The sequence below is a fragment of the Esox lucius genome, chromosome 9 (assembly GCF_011004845.1).
Source record: "Esox lucius isolate fEsoLuc1 chromosome 9, fEsoLuc1.pri, whole genome shotgun sequence".
In the NCBI taxonomy this organism is placed as follows: Eukaryota; Metazoa; Chordata; class Actinopteri; order Esociformes; family Esocidae; genus Esox; species Esox lucius.
Window position 1 is genome coordinate 21,783,681 of NC_047577.1, and position 15,446 is coordinate 21,799,126.

Below are 15,446 nucleotides of genomic sequence, written 5' to 3' on the forward strand. Positions count from 1 at the left end.
AGCATAACAGATTTTGCAAGTTTAATCAATAAAAGTATTCTAATTAAGAGCAACAAGTAAATGCCAAAAACCTATACACATCAATACAAAGAAAGAAATGTTGGTAGTTGGCCAAACAAACTTGTACTTAATTTTATTGTTTTTGTAGGTATTGCAATGGGCTGTTTTCACCAACGCAAATCTATTTAAAAAAAAATGTATCCTGTTTAACCTGAATAAAATGCATTTGGCAAATGACAAACCATCTGGTTGAAGACAACTACCAAGACTCCACATGTACAATGTTTTCTTTTTATTCTCAGATTTCCAACTCCACCCAGCTGTCCACTCCTTTTTTATCATGCCTTTCGAAAACAAAAGCCCTTTTCCTGAAACTATGACCTCACCCCTTCAGAGGGGAATGACATCATTACTTGTACCCCTGCCAACCCCTTTCAGTCAACCCAAAGACAAATCTCTCTGTCTGTTCAGATTGTCATGGTTGTCATGGTTGCACAACATAGCATTAGCAAATTCGGGTATCGGGTGGATGCAGTTAGTTTTCTTCCTCCTGGTATATGTGAGTCATGTGTCTCCAAGCAGAAGCTCTATGGACATGTTGCAGTGTTGGTGTCTCTAAAAACTCTAAAGAATATACTGGAAAACTAAAGAGGGACCCCAGGCTGCTACAAAGTACCCACTATGGATAGATGATATCCCTGCAGGGTCCTATGTAGCTCAGTTGGAATAACATGGGGCATGGAAAGCTTATGGATTCAATTCCCATTTATCTCAGTTGGTAGAACATGGGGCATGGAAAGCTTATGGATTCAATTCCCATGTAGCTCAGTTGGTAGGGCATGGGGCATGGAAAGTTTATGGGTTCAATTCCCATGTAGCTCAGTTGGTAGAACATGGGGCATGGAAAGTTTATGGGTTCAATTCCCATGTAGCTCAGTTGGTAGGGCATGCGGCATGGAAAGCTTATGGATTCAATTCCCATGTATCTCAGTTGGTAGAACATGGGGCAAGGAAAGCTTATGGATTCAATTCCCATGAGGGACAAGTAAAAAAAAAAGTAAAAAAAGATATGCACTCAATACTGTAAGTTGCCCTGAACAAAAGCATCTGCTAAATGTTTACTGTATCCAATCTTGACAATAGGTGCTAAACCATAGTTGAATGGACATTCGGGTAGCTGGAGGATGTATTAAAAACATGGACACCTTAGTTTAATCTTCACATTCAGTCTCTCCCAAACATCTCTCTCTTTCCCAACAGAGACCTTGTCAAAATAGCAGCACTCATTGTTTCAAAACACGTTCAAATGCAATATATTATACAAACCCGATTCCAAAAAAGTTGGGACACTATACAATTTGTGAGTAAAAAAGGAATGGAATAATTTACAAATCTCATAAACTTATATTTTATTCACAATAGAATATAGATAACATATTGAATGTTGAAAGTGAGACATTTTGTAATATCATGCCAAATATTGGCACATTTTGGATTTCATGAGAGCTATACATTCCAAAAAAGTTGGGACAGGTAGCAATAAGAGGCCAGAAAAGTTAAATGTACAGACAAGGAAAAGCTGGAGGACCAATATGCAACTTATTATGTCAATTGGCAACATAATTGGGTATAAAAAGAGCCTCTCAGAGTGGCAGTGTCTCTCAGAAGTCAAGATGGGCAGAGGATCACCAATTCCCCCAATGCTGCGGTGAAAAATAGTGGAGCAATATCAGAAACGAGTTTCTCAGAGAAAAATTGCAAAGAGTTTGAAGTTATCATCATCCACAGTGCATAATATCATCCAAAGATTCAGAGAATCTGGAACAATCTCTGTGCGTAAGGGTCAAGGCCGGAAAACCATACTGGATGCCTGTGATCTTCGGGCTCTCAGATGGCACTGCATCACATACAGGAATGATACTGTAATGGAAATCACAACATGGGCTCAGGAATACTTCCAGAAAACATTGTCGGTGAACACAATCCACCTTGCCATTCGCCATTGCCTTCTAAAACTCTATAGGTCAAAAAAGAAGCCGTATCTAAACAGGATCCAGAAGCGTAGGTGTTTTCTCTAGACCAAGGATAATTTAAAAAGGACTGTGGTAAAGTGGAAAAGTGTTCTGTGGTCAGACGAATCAAAATTTTAAGTTCATTTTGGAAAACTGGGACGCCATGTCATCCGGACTCAGTTCAGAAGCCTGCATCTCTGATGGTATGGGGTTGCATGAGTGCATGTGGCATGGGCAGCCTACACATCTGGAAAGGCACCATCAAAGCTGACAGTTATATTGAAGTTCTAGAACAACATATGCTCCCATCCAGACATCGTCTCTTTCACGGAAGACCTGCATTTTCCAATATGACAATGCCAGACCACATACTGCATCAATTACAATGTCATGGCTGCATAGAAGAAGGATCCGGGTACTGAAATGGCCAGCCTGCAGTCCAGATCTTTCACCCATTGAAAACATTTGGCACATCATAAAGAGGAAGGTGCGACAAAGAAGACCTAAGACAGTTGAGCAACTAGAAGCCTGTATTAGACAAGAATGGGACAACATTCCTATTCATAAACTTGAGCAGTCCCCAGACGTTTGCAGTCTGTTATAAAAAGAAGAGAGGATGCCACACAGTGGTAAACATGGCCTTGTCCCAACTTTTTTGAGATGTGTTGATGCAATGAAATTAAAAATCAACTTATTTTTCCCTTAAAGTGATACATTTTCTTAGTTTAAACATTTGATATGTCATCTATGTTGTATTCTGAATAAAATATTGAAATTTGAAACTTCCACATCATTGCATTCTGTTTTTATTCACAATTGTACAGTGTCCCAACTTTTTTGGAATCAGGTTTGTACGAAGCAATACAGTTTATAACATTATTTACCGCCACGTCCTGGCACGTCAGGCTTGCTCTCTCCCTCATTTTGAGCACAGACATCTGTTTGTTGTTATTGCCCTCACCTGTGCTCCTAATCGCTATCCCTATTTAAATTCCTTCTACCTGCTTGTATCTTGTTGGTCGTTATTTGGTTCCATCAGTTTGTAGTTTTGTTCTGTTCTGTTTTTGTGTGTTAGTTTCAGTTTTGTTACATCCATTCTCCCTGTCCTGCCTCCCTGTTGCAATGTTACAAAAACATAATAATCTTCTTCATATAGGAAAGAATTTAAACATGTTTCTGAAAAACACAAATTCCTATATAATGATTATTTAATTGCTTTTTAAAACATTTTGTGGGCTGTAGTTGAAAGATTTGCATGCTACAGCAGCACCTTGTTGGTGACCAATATCTGGATGTTTCATAGGTAGCTTTTATAAAAGACTATATTTGGCTACACAAAGTAGGCTACTTGGTGTTTTCTTCCATCCCCTCAATCACCCTCGATGACTAGGTAACTTGATTTTTCAGCCACTTCAACAAATAGCCTTTTGGGTGCCAAATAAGCCATCTCTTTTATGGAGCCATAAATGTTGGCTCACAGTAAAGATTCGAAATGCCCGTCACTACTGTCAGATGTGGACGCATGGAGACATGCCAGTAAAATAAACCAATCTTCAACAAACATAATTTTATCTTTTTTGTAACCATGCTCAGGAATTATCAACATGAGCCTTTTCTTTGTTTGAGGTCACCAGATCATCCTTGTTTAATGAATCGGTATTACTGAGCATCAACAAGCCTTTTGGATGATGTGGGTTCACTTTCAAAAGACCTAGGGTTGTAATATGGGACCCTTTTTTGCCCTGCAGAAGCAATTGGCCAGATCTGCCCACCACACCTGCTAGAGACTTCTCCTGTGATAAAGCTAAACCAGTAAGTCAAACCAGAGATACACAGGGCACTACAGAACATAAGGCCCAGGTGATGATGGGAAAAGACATCAAGGAGGAACAAAACCATCTGACTGGGTTCAAGGTCAGCAGATCTACTTTCCAAAAATAGAATATCTTTATTGTTGTTCTAATTTGGATATTTTTAGGGGATAGTTCACTTAAATTGCAAAATAAGGAAATCAGATCACCGAAATTACAACAATTATGTAATAATTTACTTATTGTGAAAAAAAGTATTATTATTTGAGTGTAACATTCTTATTTATCAGCAATTTGGCAACAATAACTGCCTTGCCCAAGGACAGAATAACAGATTTTTCAACTTGCCGGTTTGGGAATTTGACCCGCAGGCTTTTCTCGTAACCCTAAACCACTAGGCTACGCTGTCATCCCAAAACTATTAAAATGTATGAAAATAATTAGTTAACAGAATAAGTGGTACTTGATTGATCTGAAAATAATAATTTTCACTAATTGTATGACTTGCTAATAACTTGTGTCATTTCCTTTTTTAGAACATGAAAGATGTTCAGGTCACCAGGGAGCTGACTGTAAGTCAAGTTGAAAAACAGCACCCTAAAAGTTATGCCCAAGTCTCCTGTAACAACACCAGCAATCTGGATGACTTGACTAGAAGATGTGTGGCGACAGAAAGGTATAGACTATCCTCAGCTTCTTGGCAGCTCAGGTTGGCTACAGTAGCCAGCTAGCTACAGTTAAACTGTTTGGTGACCCTTCAAGTAGAACATTAACTTTCTTTTTTTGCAGAAAGGAACAGACAACCTATTTGAACACTTGTTCTCAAGGCTGCCAATCAGAGCTCAGTGGTCATTTGCAGAAATCAACCACATCTGCTGATAAGGTACTGATTGATTTCTGGTGTTTCTTGTGGTCTGTTACTACAGTATTGCTGTGTAAATATCCAATGCCAGTGTCCAGTAGATTAACATGGTGTGTTGACATGTTGTTTATAGCACCCTGTGTAGTTTCCCTTCATACACATTTTATTAAATTGAGCCCTTAATTCTTCTAACAGAGTTAACCCATAGATGTTTTAGAAAGGATGATATATGAATTTCACTGATCAATTAATGGAGGAAAGCATAACCCCCTCAACAGTCAGTCAAATTTAGATTGTCATCCTGTGTCAAATGGTTGATAAGCTCATTACAGAATCCCTCAGGTCGACACTCAGATCCCAGAGATCCCAGAGATGAGTCGAGAAACTGCAATTTTTCTTCTATATTGTCGAGACAGAAATCCCAGATCTTCTGATTTCAAAAGTTGTGCTTATTGTTGCCTTAGTGCAAATGTGTTTTTTTTTAAGTACCACCCAATTGACTCCTATTCTCTCCTTTAACGGAGTGCCCTCAATTACCCATAATGCACAATATGGTCCAATGGCATCCTGCAGGATGTTTAACCAATAGGATATAACACATTTCCTGAGTTTCAATCTTCCTTAACGTATCTCTGGTTAACCAGCCATCAATTCCTCCTTCCCTGTTTAATTTTGGTTAAAGACTCTGTCATGGTTGAAAGACAATCTTGCTATGACAAACCGATGCCACCGCTCAGCCAGTCTGGGGGTTGCAGTGGTGGCTTCAAAGGTGCCAGCTGTCATGCACGAAGACAATGACGTCTCAAACCGGACCAGATTGGACGTTTTTGAGAGGGTAAGTCTGGTTGTTCTTTTCCCAATACCTAGGCCACCCAATATGCGATACGTTGAACCCTATCCATTCAGGCAAAATGTTTCGGACTTCTTTTTCATTATTAGGATGTTTCAATTCACAAATAGTCTTCAAGACATCTATTCATTTGATCAATAACAATCGTCTATGCTCTATACTTTTGGACAGGAGATGCCAGTGTCGATTGAAGGTCAGCACCAATGTGATGTTGTAATGGAGGACCTCCTTGGCCAAGTGGAGACGTTATGGGAAGTTCTGAGGAGAAGACACCAAAGAAGATTGACTGATGCAAACAGCTCAGAGATTCGCAACCTGGAGGTATTGATTGCTAATACATTTCTACTGGTGATGCCACAATGCCAGGCGTGTATTTACCAGAGTATCTCAGAGTAAGTATGCTGCTGTAAGGTCAGCAATGTCTTTTAGGTCATGAAGGAGTATGACTATACAGCCAGGTGCAACTAGATTATAGATCTTAGATCAACACTAGTACTCCAAGACACTATATGGTCCCCAGAGGGCAATTTATGTAGCTATAAATATCAAACATGATATCACAGCATGATATCTTTGTGAAGGAGAAGAACAGGTATCATTTCAGCTTTGTCCATTTAGCTTAAAGATTTTTCAGTGCTGCTTTTATCTTGCCCTTCTTGCAACTCTTGATACTCAAACTCCATAAAAGAAATGTGAGTCCTAATTTTTACGAAGAAATATATCATTGTTACTAAAAATCATTAGTCCTCAACAATAAATCTTTCCTGGCCTTGCGGGCAAAGTAAAATACATTGTCATTTCTGAATCAGATAATGCATTTAATTATTTAATTATAATGTTCTACTGACACTGGGGAAGTAGACAAAATACCTCCTTGCTGCATTCCTGAAATAACTGTTAAATTGCCTCCAAAATCTACCAAAACAAGTCATTTGATTATCACAGCAGTCACTTTGCGGAGCAACGGATCACCAGAAGTGCATGAATGACCCTATGGGGGAGTTACTGGGGGTCGTGGATGACCTGGGTGAAGCAGTGGAGGGAGGTGGACATTCCCTTTTCCAAAGTCAGGACACCAGAAACCTCATGTCCCAGGTAGGAGATGTCTGAATGCCTCTACATGAAAAGCCTCCATAAATGAACAACACCAGCCTAGGATGGGTAAAAGAGTGTACCCGGAACTACTTGTATACAGCTCCAGCTTTTTCCCGGAGTTGTAATCATGTAATTGATAAAATATCACTCTTTGAAAATTGTCTTCCTTCAATTATCTCCCTATTTTTCTAATCTGTTGACAACACATGAAAATGGGAAAGTGACTCTCCAAAACACAAAACAGAAACGTTTGTCAAACTCTACAATCAGAAGCAGCGCTTCATTTACCTATTGTCAAATATATGATGCCTTCTTCCACTAGCACTTGACCCTGATACTGCGTATCAACCAGCTCCTGTCCAGGTGTGCAGAGCTCAGCATGGACATTCTTCACACTGAGGCAGACATGGCGGTCAGATGTGCACCTGATATCTCTGGACTCAAAGGACTGCATGAGCAACAAGATGAGCTTGAGGTGTAGATTTAATTTATTTTACATTTTACCTTCTTCAGAAGCACTGTATATGGTACAATATGCATTGTATCTCTACAGCATTGTGTTAAATCCTTTATATTATTTTCTTTAAATCATTATCTGACATCTTCTCTGATTCACAAGCATTACAAAAGTGATAGTTCTCTAAAACTATACAGCACCTGTCAAAGGTTTTTGCTTATCCAGTCATGATAAATTAGTCAGATTTTACTAGCAGTAGAGTACAAAAAAAAACAGTAAAATGAATGACCAAAATGAAAAAAAGGTTTACATATGTCATCCAAAATCTACTGTAGCGAAAAGAAAGAGCAAGAACACAGAGATAGATGATGTGTGTGTGAGGCCTGAGAACTATTTACTCACACATAACAGACGAAAAATGAACAAAACCATCATGAGCGGAACACAGACTTGGAAATCTCTCCTGTTCCTCTCAGGCTCGTCAGTCAGCTTTAGCACCAAGGCTTTTGTCTTCATCTCAGTTTGTAAGGGGACCACACAACACGTTAGTCTGTTCATAACTGAGCTTACCCTCCGGGAGCTCCTGTCCCTCTTGTTATAGCTGTTCGGATTGCTCCTAATGGGAGGCAGGTGTGTTGGTGTGGAGCTGTTGCCCTACTGGCTGCCTTGAGAATGTTCAGGCATCTGCCAGAGCTTTCACGATGTCACTTGGCAGGTGCAAGATAGTGATAAAGCAGGCCTGGAAATGCCACACTAACTAGGATTGGTACTCAAATGCATACTACTACACGCCACAAAATGACCACCTTCAAAAGTGTTGCTTACAAACTTTAAGCTACCTCCTGCAAAAGTGTAATTTTCTATGTATAAAACCTACATACATCTTTTTTTTAGATAGACTATAGGTTCATCAGCGAGGAAGTGGAGGAGATGGAGAGACTAGCATCACGCCTACAGCTCCTCCTTCCTGACAAGGCAAGCGCTTTAGAAGAAGATATCCAGACAACACAGCAAGCTTGGGAGGAGTTGGGCTGTAGCATGGCAGAGAATCGATGCCACCTCCAACAATTCCGTCAACTTCAAGACTTTCTTATGGATTACCTGGCCATGATGTGAGGAAATAAAATGTCAAAACATTTCTTGGTACAGCTAGTTCTTAGTATAATTTAGAGTTTTGTAAAGCTAAAATGTTATGAATGTTTACATAGCTGACAATGCTTTCAAACTTCCAATAATTTTAAAAGGGCATTATGTCAAATCTTTACAAAGTAATATGAGGAAATGACCATATTATAGCTGAGGTACTGGTGGAATAACAAAGTTTCACAAGATTTTCTTGTCAGAATCATTTTAGGTTTGCATTTATATATTTTTATTTTCATTGTAAAGCACATTGCATTGCTTCTATGTATGCATTTTGCTATATAAATAAACTTGCTTGCTTTCTAGGTGCATACATAAGCACACCCTAAAATGCAGATTGTTTATTGGTCAACAGAACACACCCGACTGTTTTCAAATAGAATAGCATCACCCATTTCTCTTGCACTAAGAGACACAATCTTCTCTCCTCAAATGAGTAATAGCAGACAGGGGCAAGCAAAATTCCTCTGTCATTTCCAGGTTGATAAAAGTCTACACACAAATTATATTAAAATGAGTAAACAAGCACTGAATAGTGCAGATAATCATTATGCCATCTAAACCACTTTTTATTTATTTTTTAATATTTAAAAAGCTGACCAACCAAATGTGAAAGGAAAGTTTGCTCAAGCAGAAGAGTTCATTCCTAGTAATTTTGCTGTCTTCTACGAGATGGAAGCAAATGGGGATTTCCCCTTTAAAGTAATTCCTCTATTTATCTCTCACTTTATATGTATGTATGTATGTATCTCTCTTTCTGATGTCTCTGCTTCAGCTCATGGACAGAGGACATACAAGTCTTAATTTTGGAGGCTTCAACACAGCAGTGGAGTTTGGTAGAGCCATCAGAGCTAGATTTGACATTACAGCAGAAGTTTGGCGAGTTTGAGAAGCTTGCTGCAGCTGGGCAGAAGCTCATCAAGGAGCAGCATCATTTGTCAGATATTGTAAGTGCCTGTACAACGAGTGGCAGAAGCTCATTTTGCCCTGAAGGCAAAATTTTCATAACAGCATGACAATTTTATTTAGTTTGTGGATTGGGACAGGTTTGACATGTTTGTTTCTTCAGATTAAAGAGAGGACTGAAGAACTGCAAAGCATGATGGGATGGATAATGGTTCACTGGAGAGCACAGAAAGATCAGCTTGTTCGTGACAAGTTGAAGGACTCGATAAGGAGTGAAGTCCCTAAGGCAGAAACAACCAACCATTCACAATGTCAACCTCAGGTACAAGATCTCTGTGTTCCATTTGACTTGTAAAAATCTATTATTTCACAACCATACATCTGTTCTTTATTGTATCTGTAATGTACTGTATGTCTATGTACATGAATAAAAATGTGTGCTTACATCAGCATTTTCCAAAGTACTGGAAAAATGACTTGGTACAGTGGGGAGAACAAGTATTTGATACACTGCCAATTTTGCAGGTTTTCCCACTTACAAAGCCTGTGGAAGTCTGTAATTTTTATCATAGGTACTCTTCAACTGGGAGTGACGGAATCAAAAATCCAGAAAATCACATTGTACGATTTTTAAGTAATTAATTAGCATTTTATTGCATGACATAAGTATTTGATACATCAGAAAAACAGAACTTAATATTTGGTACAGAAACCTTTGTTTGCAATTACAGAGATCATACGTTTCCTGTAGTTCTTGACCAGGTTTGCACACACTGCAGCAGGGATTTTGGCCCACTCCTCCATACAGGTTTCGGGGCTGTCGCTGGGCAATATGGACTTTCAGCTCCCTCCAAAGATTTTCTATTGGGTTCAGGTCAGGAGACTGGCTAGGCCACTCCAGGACCTTGAGATGCTTCTTACGGAGCCACTCCTTAGTTGCCCTGGCTGTGTGTTTCGGGTCGTTGTCATGCTGGAAGATCCAGCCACGACCCATCTTCAATGCTCTTACTGAGGGAAGATCTTGCGATACATGGCCCCATCCATCCTCCCCTCAATACGGTGCAGTCATCCTGTCCCCTGTGCAAAAAAGCTCTATTTTTGTCTCATCAGACCACATGACCTTCTCCCATTCCTCCTCTGGATCATCCAGATGGTCATTTGCAAACTTCAGATGGGCCTGGACATACGCTGGCTTGAGCAGGGGGACCTTGCGTGCGCTGCAGGATTTTAATCCATGACGGCGTAGTGTGTTACTAATTGTTTTCTTTGAGACTGTGGTCCCAGCTCTCTTCAGGTCATTGACCAGGTCTTGCCATGTAGTTCTGGGCTGATCCCTCACCTTCCTCATGATCATTGATGCATGAGATTGACCGTCATCTTGAACTTCTTCCATTTTCTAATAATTCTCACCAAGCTGCTTGCCTATTGTCCTATAGCCCATCCCAGCCTTGTGCAGGTCTACAATTTTATCCCTGATGTCCTTACACAGCTCTCTGGTCTTGGCCATTGTGGAGAGGTTGGAGTCTGTTTGATTGAGTGTGTGGACAGGTGTCTTTTATACAGGTAACGAGTTCAAGCAGGTGCAGTTAATACAGGTAATGAGTGGAGAACAGGAAGGCTTCTTAAAGTAAAACTAACAGGTCTGTGAGAGCCAGAATTCTTACTGTTTGATAGGTGATCAAATACTTATGTCATGCAATAAAATGCTAATTAATTATTTAAAAGTCATACAATGTGATTTTCTGGATTTTTGAGAGATTCCATCTCTCACAGTTGAAGTATACCTATGATAAAAATAACAGACCTCTACATGCTTTGTAAGTAGGAAAACCTGCAAAATCGGCAGTGTATCAAATAGTTGTTCTCCCCACTGTATGGTCTTCCTAGGCTATTCAATCTTAATCTTACATATTCTGCAGCACTCCAGGAACAGGGTTATCATACACTAATACTTGAATAAGTAACCTATTATTATGTTCATGCAGCTGTTTCCTGATAGTTTGGTTTTCAATTAAGGGAGACAGTACAAAATCTAGGCCAGCTGTGATTTTCTGGATTTTTGTGTACCTATGATGCTTTGTAAGTAGGAAAACCTGGAAAATCGGCGGTGTGCTTGTTCTCCCCACTGTACATAGTTATCCAAGAAATCAGGTTCTAATTATTTAACAGTTTACAAAATAAGTTACAAACTAAAACCCTAAAAAATTTGATTACATGCCCTTATAAGAGAATGGATTGGCAATAAATCAAACTGGGGGAGAAAGAACTTCACAAATATTTTTTACACAGGACACCATATACAATCATTGCCTATCTTCCTGGCATAATTTCAAAACTTCCTTCAGATTGAAATATAACACAAAATCAGTCCAAACAAAATGGCTGAACTGTCATTGCTCCAATTTAGAAACTAAACTATAGTCCAATATATCACCTTGTCTTAGTAAACTAAACTATAGTCCAATATATCACCTTGTCATAGTAAAAGAATCACAGGACAAAACAGTGTGTATTGGTCTACAGCATTCATTTGTTTTAGGTGTTTACCATAAATATCTGAATGTTTTACATTCATAGATGTTTCTGATAATGTGCTACCTGCCAAATTATTGGCAAAATATGCTCCAAAGGATCGAGGGTTAATAAATGCAGCTTCAAAAAGCTGACTGATCCTGAAAGTTTACATTTAACGTTGCAAGAATGATGTTTTCAAAGCTATATAACTTTTTTTTTTAAATAGCATTTTGTTATTGAACAAAATCTTTGGGTTCCTTTTCAGAATCTAATTTCTCTGGCAGAACCAAACAAATACTTGCAGTGTCCGCTCTTGGAGCATAAGACGATGGCAGGAAGTTGGGTTGAAGAATCCCAAAAACTGGGCAGCCAAATCGATGGAACACCAAAGAGAGTGGAGTTATGTCACAGAGAACCAAACTTTGCCAAACTGGTAAACGTCAGTCCACACATCCCCCCAGCTGTGGCAGTCAACTCTCCAAGGATTGTCCTTGAAAAGCCCTGCGCTACTGTTGCTCCACTAGGCAGCAGCATCAATCTCATCCTCAGTTTTGACCAACAGCCTCCAGGTGGCAGTATGCTACAGGGACCGCTAATGCAAAGAGAGGCAGTGGAACCTGCGCATAGAGTGAGTACATATCAACCTAAATGTTCAGTAAATTATAGAATTGCACAGTTACTGATAAGGTACCAGTGATTTCAAAATAATTTCCTACGCTGTTACAACTCCTACAGAGTTGCTGAGCTGATTGAATTTAATACCAGTTTAGATCATTTTTTTATGAATGATAATATTTTCTGCATGGCCTATGTAATGCTTTTTGAAACTATTGCTACCAGTTCATTAATTTAATTAGTCCTGCATGTGTCAATTTTTTGGAGACACATGCCAGACCACTTTGCCTGCATCTATTCTGAGAATCACCTGACTGTCCCTCTTCCTAGCAGTAAACAAATAGCACATGCCTACCTGCTTCCACTTTCTGTAGGTTGTGCACCCATCTATCAGGTCATTGTTCTTCTCCACAAAAACACCCAAATCATTCCAAAACAGGGATTTTGCTCACACAGTGCCTCTTTGCGCAATGCTTTATTCAGTTATCATAATATTTAATTGAATGTCTCCTGTTAATTTTCACATGAACTAAAATGTAGGGTTAGAAATATAGCATAACTAGTTTGCCTACCTGGCAATGTATTCTATTCTCCTTGCGGGTTGAGGGAAAAGTTCCTGCACTAGTTTCCCACTGCAGTGTATCATAGCTGATTGTGTATTTTGCCTGTTGCATCTTCATGTAAAACATTTCTGAGCTGCAGAATAGTCAGAACTGCAACCTTACCCGCAGCATGTTATGCTACCCGATTAGTGATTTTTATGTTGTTCAATTTACACTACAGAGATCTTTAAAGCACCAACTTTACAAGGCACCTAATTCGACAGCACAGTTCTATTGTGTTTTTCTTTAAACAGTGTTTTGATTGTGACTAGGGTAGGGAGAGCTGATCCTATTGGTTTATAGCAGCTTTTAGTTATATGGAATGTGTTATAAGATTTCTGTAAAACACCACATGCCAGAAGTGGTGTTTCATTAACTTGGCTCACACCCAGTGGATTAGTCATGGTAAAGCCATTGCCACTGCAGCTGGGTATGTATGAGACCACCACATCATCAAGTGATTCCGATAAGGTTTGGGAAATGTGTAATCACATTTTGAAGGCTTGAACTTGTTTTTTTATGAATGATTTCCAGATGTCTTCAATCAAATGTTATTTGGTGTTATCCATGTGGCAGAAGGTTTTGTATTTTCATGCATCTAAGTATCTCCGTCTCTTTCAGGTCGGCACCTATTTGCAAGTCCCCGGTGGAAGTCCTGTTTTTGAAGATGTTACATCACCTAATATCACAGACACAACTCATGTGTTCTCTACCTCTTCCAAAGGCTCAGCCTGCTCTACTTTCACACCCAAAATCAGCACTGTGTTACTCTCCAACTTAGCCAAAACCAGGTCCACCACTACCTTAAATCTGACCGGGGCGATGAAGAGGAGAAAGAAAATGACCCACAGGCACACCGTGACTGGCATTTTCGGAATGCCCAAGCCAGAGAATGATCCCACCAATTCCATACACAGAGCAAACACCTGGCCACCAGAGGATAACAAGGAAAGCTATGCAGTGGAAGGAAGTTCAGTCAATACAGAACTCCAGCTGTATATCAAAAATAAACATTTTATGAATGTCAGGCAGCATGGACTCAATGAGATGAAGAATCCAAGGAAAGATGAGAAACTCTACAACATTATCCCCCTTGGGTCAACGTTGAGCTTTGACCTGCCCAAGAATTGGGGGCGCAATTTACAGATAAGCGCGAATGACCTCACAACAGACAAAGGTTCTCTTGCAGCCATTAGGGACCTTGTCAGTCCAAATAGTACACCTTTGAACTGTATAAGTCCAACAGGTTCAAAGCTACCTGGTCAGACTCCCGAATCTTTGAAAGTGATTGGAAGAACTTTTGCCATCAGTCCAAAAGAAGGGTATCTTAAAGTTGACAGGGAACTTGACAGTCCAAATGGTTCACATTCAAATCAGTATAGACAACCAGGATCAAATACAGTCAGTCTGACTCACAAAGTTATTGGGCAGACTTTTACGCTCAGCCCAGGGGAGGAAAGTACCAGCGAAAGTGCTCGTCCAAAGGGTTCATCTTTAAAACTTAACAAAATGTCAGGCTCAAATATATTCAGTCAGACTTGCAATATGATTGGACATACACTTTCCCTCAGTTCAAAAGCGGAACAGAGCTGCGATATAGCTACGAAGGACTCGCCAAAAGTCAGCTCAGAGTCCATTTCTCTTCTGCTACAGAGTGTCTCGCTATCTGAGAATATAGGTGCTGGGCTGAACAGCATCGTAAAGAGTCCAGTCCTTGGTGCCGGACACAATAACAACTCTTCCAGCACTATTGGAATCAATGATAACCCTAAAGTTGAGATTAGTGTGCCGTTGGCCATATTTGACTCCACAGAGCATTGCAATGAACCAATCTGTAGCAACTCAATGATACACAACCTCACACACATTGAACCTTCAGAGAGCCACAACTGTTTAAGTGTTCACACTAAGGTTCGAGACCTCAATGGCCACATTTACTTCCCTTCCACAAAGAGGCAATTCACTTTCCAAAGTGACCTTCAAGTTGCAGAGATCAAGAGCTTGTCAAATGTGTCTGAAGACTCGACGAGGGCTCGTAGGTCTGGCCGAGTCATTGTGTGCTCAGAGGAGAATTGTTGCGTCTGCTCTGACAGCCCCACACCAGTGATGGTGACGGCAAAAGAAACCTCATCTATGAGAAAAACAGAACCTATTCATCCTGATCATTGGCAGTTTGAGGAGGAGGAAGAGGAGCTGGAGGACATTTGGAATGGCACAGACAGGGAAAGAGCTCCTTGAATTACCATGGTCTAAAAGTAAGAGGTATGTAGAATTGTGTTTGTCTACACACACATATGCACCCACACGTGCTTGCATGCATGCTCTCATACACACACATGAACAGACACACTTAAAAATGTAATAAAGCACTGACGTACTTTTAGAAACCTAAGCAGTGAAGCACTAAAACATGTTCTTGTATCAATATTTCTTTGAATGTCTATACTCATAATTTAAAGAATGACTTTCCCCCTTTTGTGCATGTATAACTTATGTCAATGGTTCTCAAGCCTCCCCTGGGACACCCACTCGCCTTGCAATTTTGTTGAAAATATGAACTAGCTCACCTGAATCAAGCA

General features: G+C 39.9%; 1 protein-coding gene across 6 annotated transcripts in view; it reads left to right on the forward strand.

Annotated features, from left to right (window-relative positions):
- The window catches only part of si:dkey-238i5.2, a 33,840-nt gene that overhangs the window by 17,742 nt on the left and 652 nt on the right, over positions 1-15,446 (forward strand). For 2 of the 6 annotated variants that reach the window (XM_020049948.2, XM_020049949.2), the window contains exons 7-18: positions 3,761-3,926; positions 4,360-4,499; positions 4,613-4,706; positions 5,368-5,520; positions 5,707-5,856; positions 6,481-6,630; positions 6,953-7,105; positions 7,982-8,199; positions 9,006-9,177; positions 9,300-9,458; positions 11,916-12,278; positions 13,489-15,129. In XM_020049948.2, coding sequence (XP_019905507.2) covers positions 3,761-3,926; positions 4,360-4,499; positions 4,613-4,706; positions 5,368-5,520; positions 5,707-5,856; positions 6,481-6,630; positions 6,953-7,105; positions 7,982-8,199; positions 9,006-9,177; positions 9,300-9,458; positions 11,916-12,278; positions 13,489-15,105 — 3,535 coding nt within the window. In that variant the 3' untranslated portion in view covers positions 15,106-15,129. The remainder of the gene's footprint in view (positions 1-3,760; positions 3,927-4,359; positions 4,500-4,612; positions 4,707-5,367; positions 5,521-5,706; positions 5,857-6,480; positions 6,631-6,952; positions 7,106-7,981; positions 8,200-9,005; positions 9,178-9,299; positions 9,459-11,915; positions 12,279-13,488; positions 15,130-15,446) is intronic. The other 4 variants (XM_010873063.3, XM_020049950.2, XM_020049951.2 and 1 more) reach the window with 3 other exon arrangements.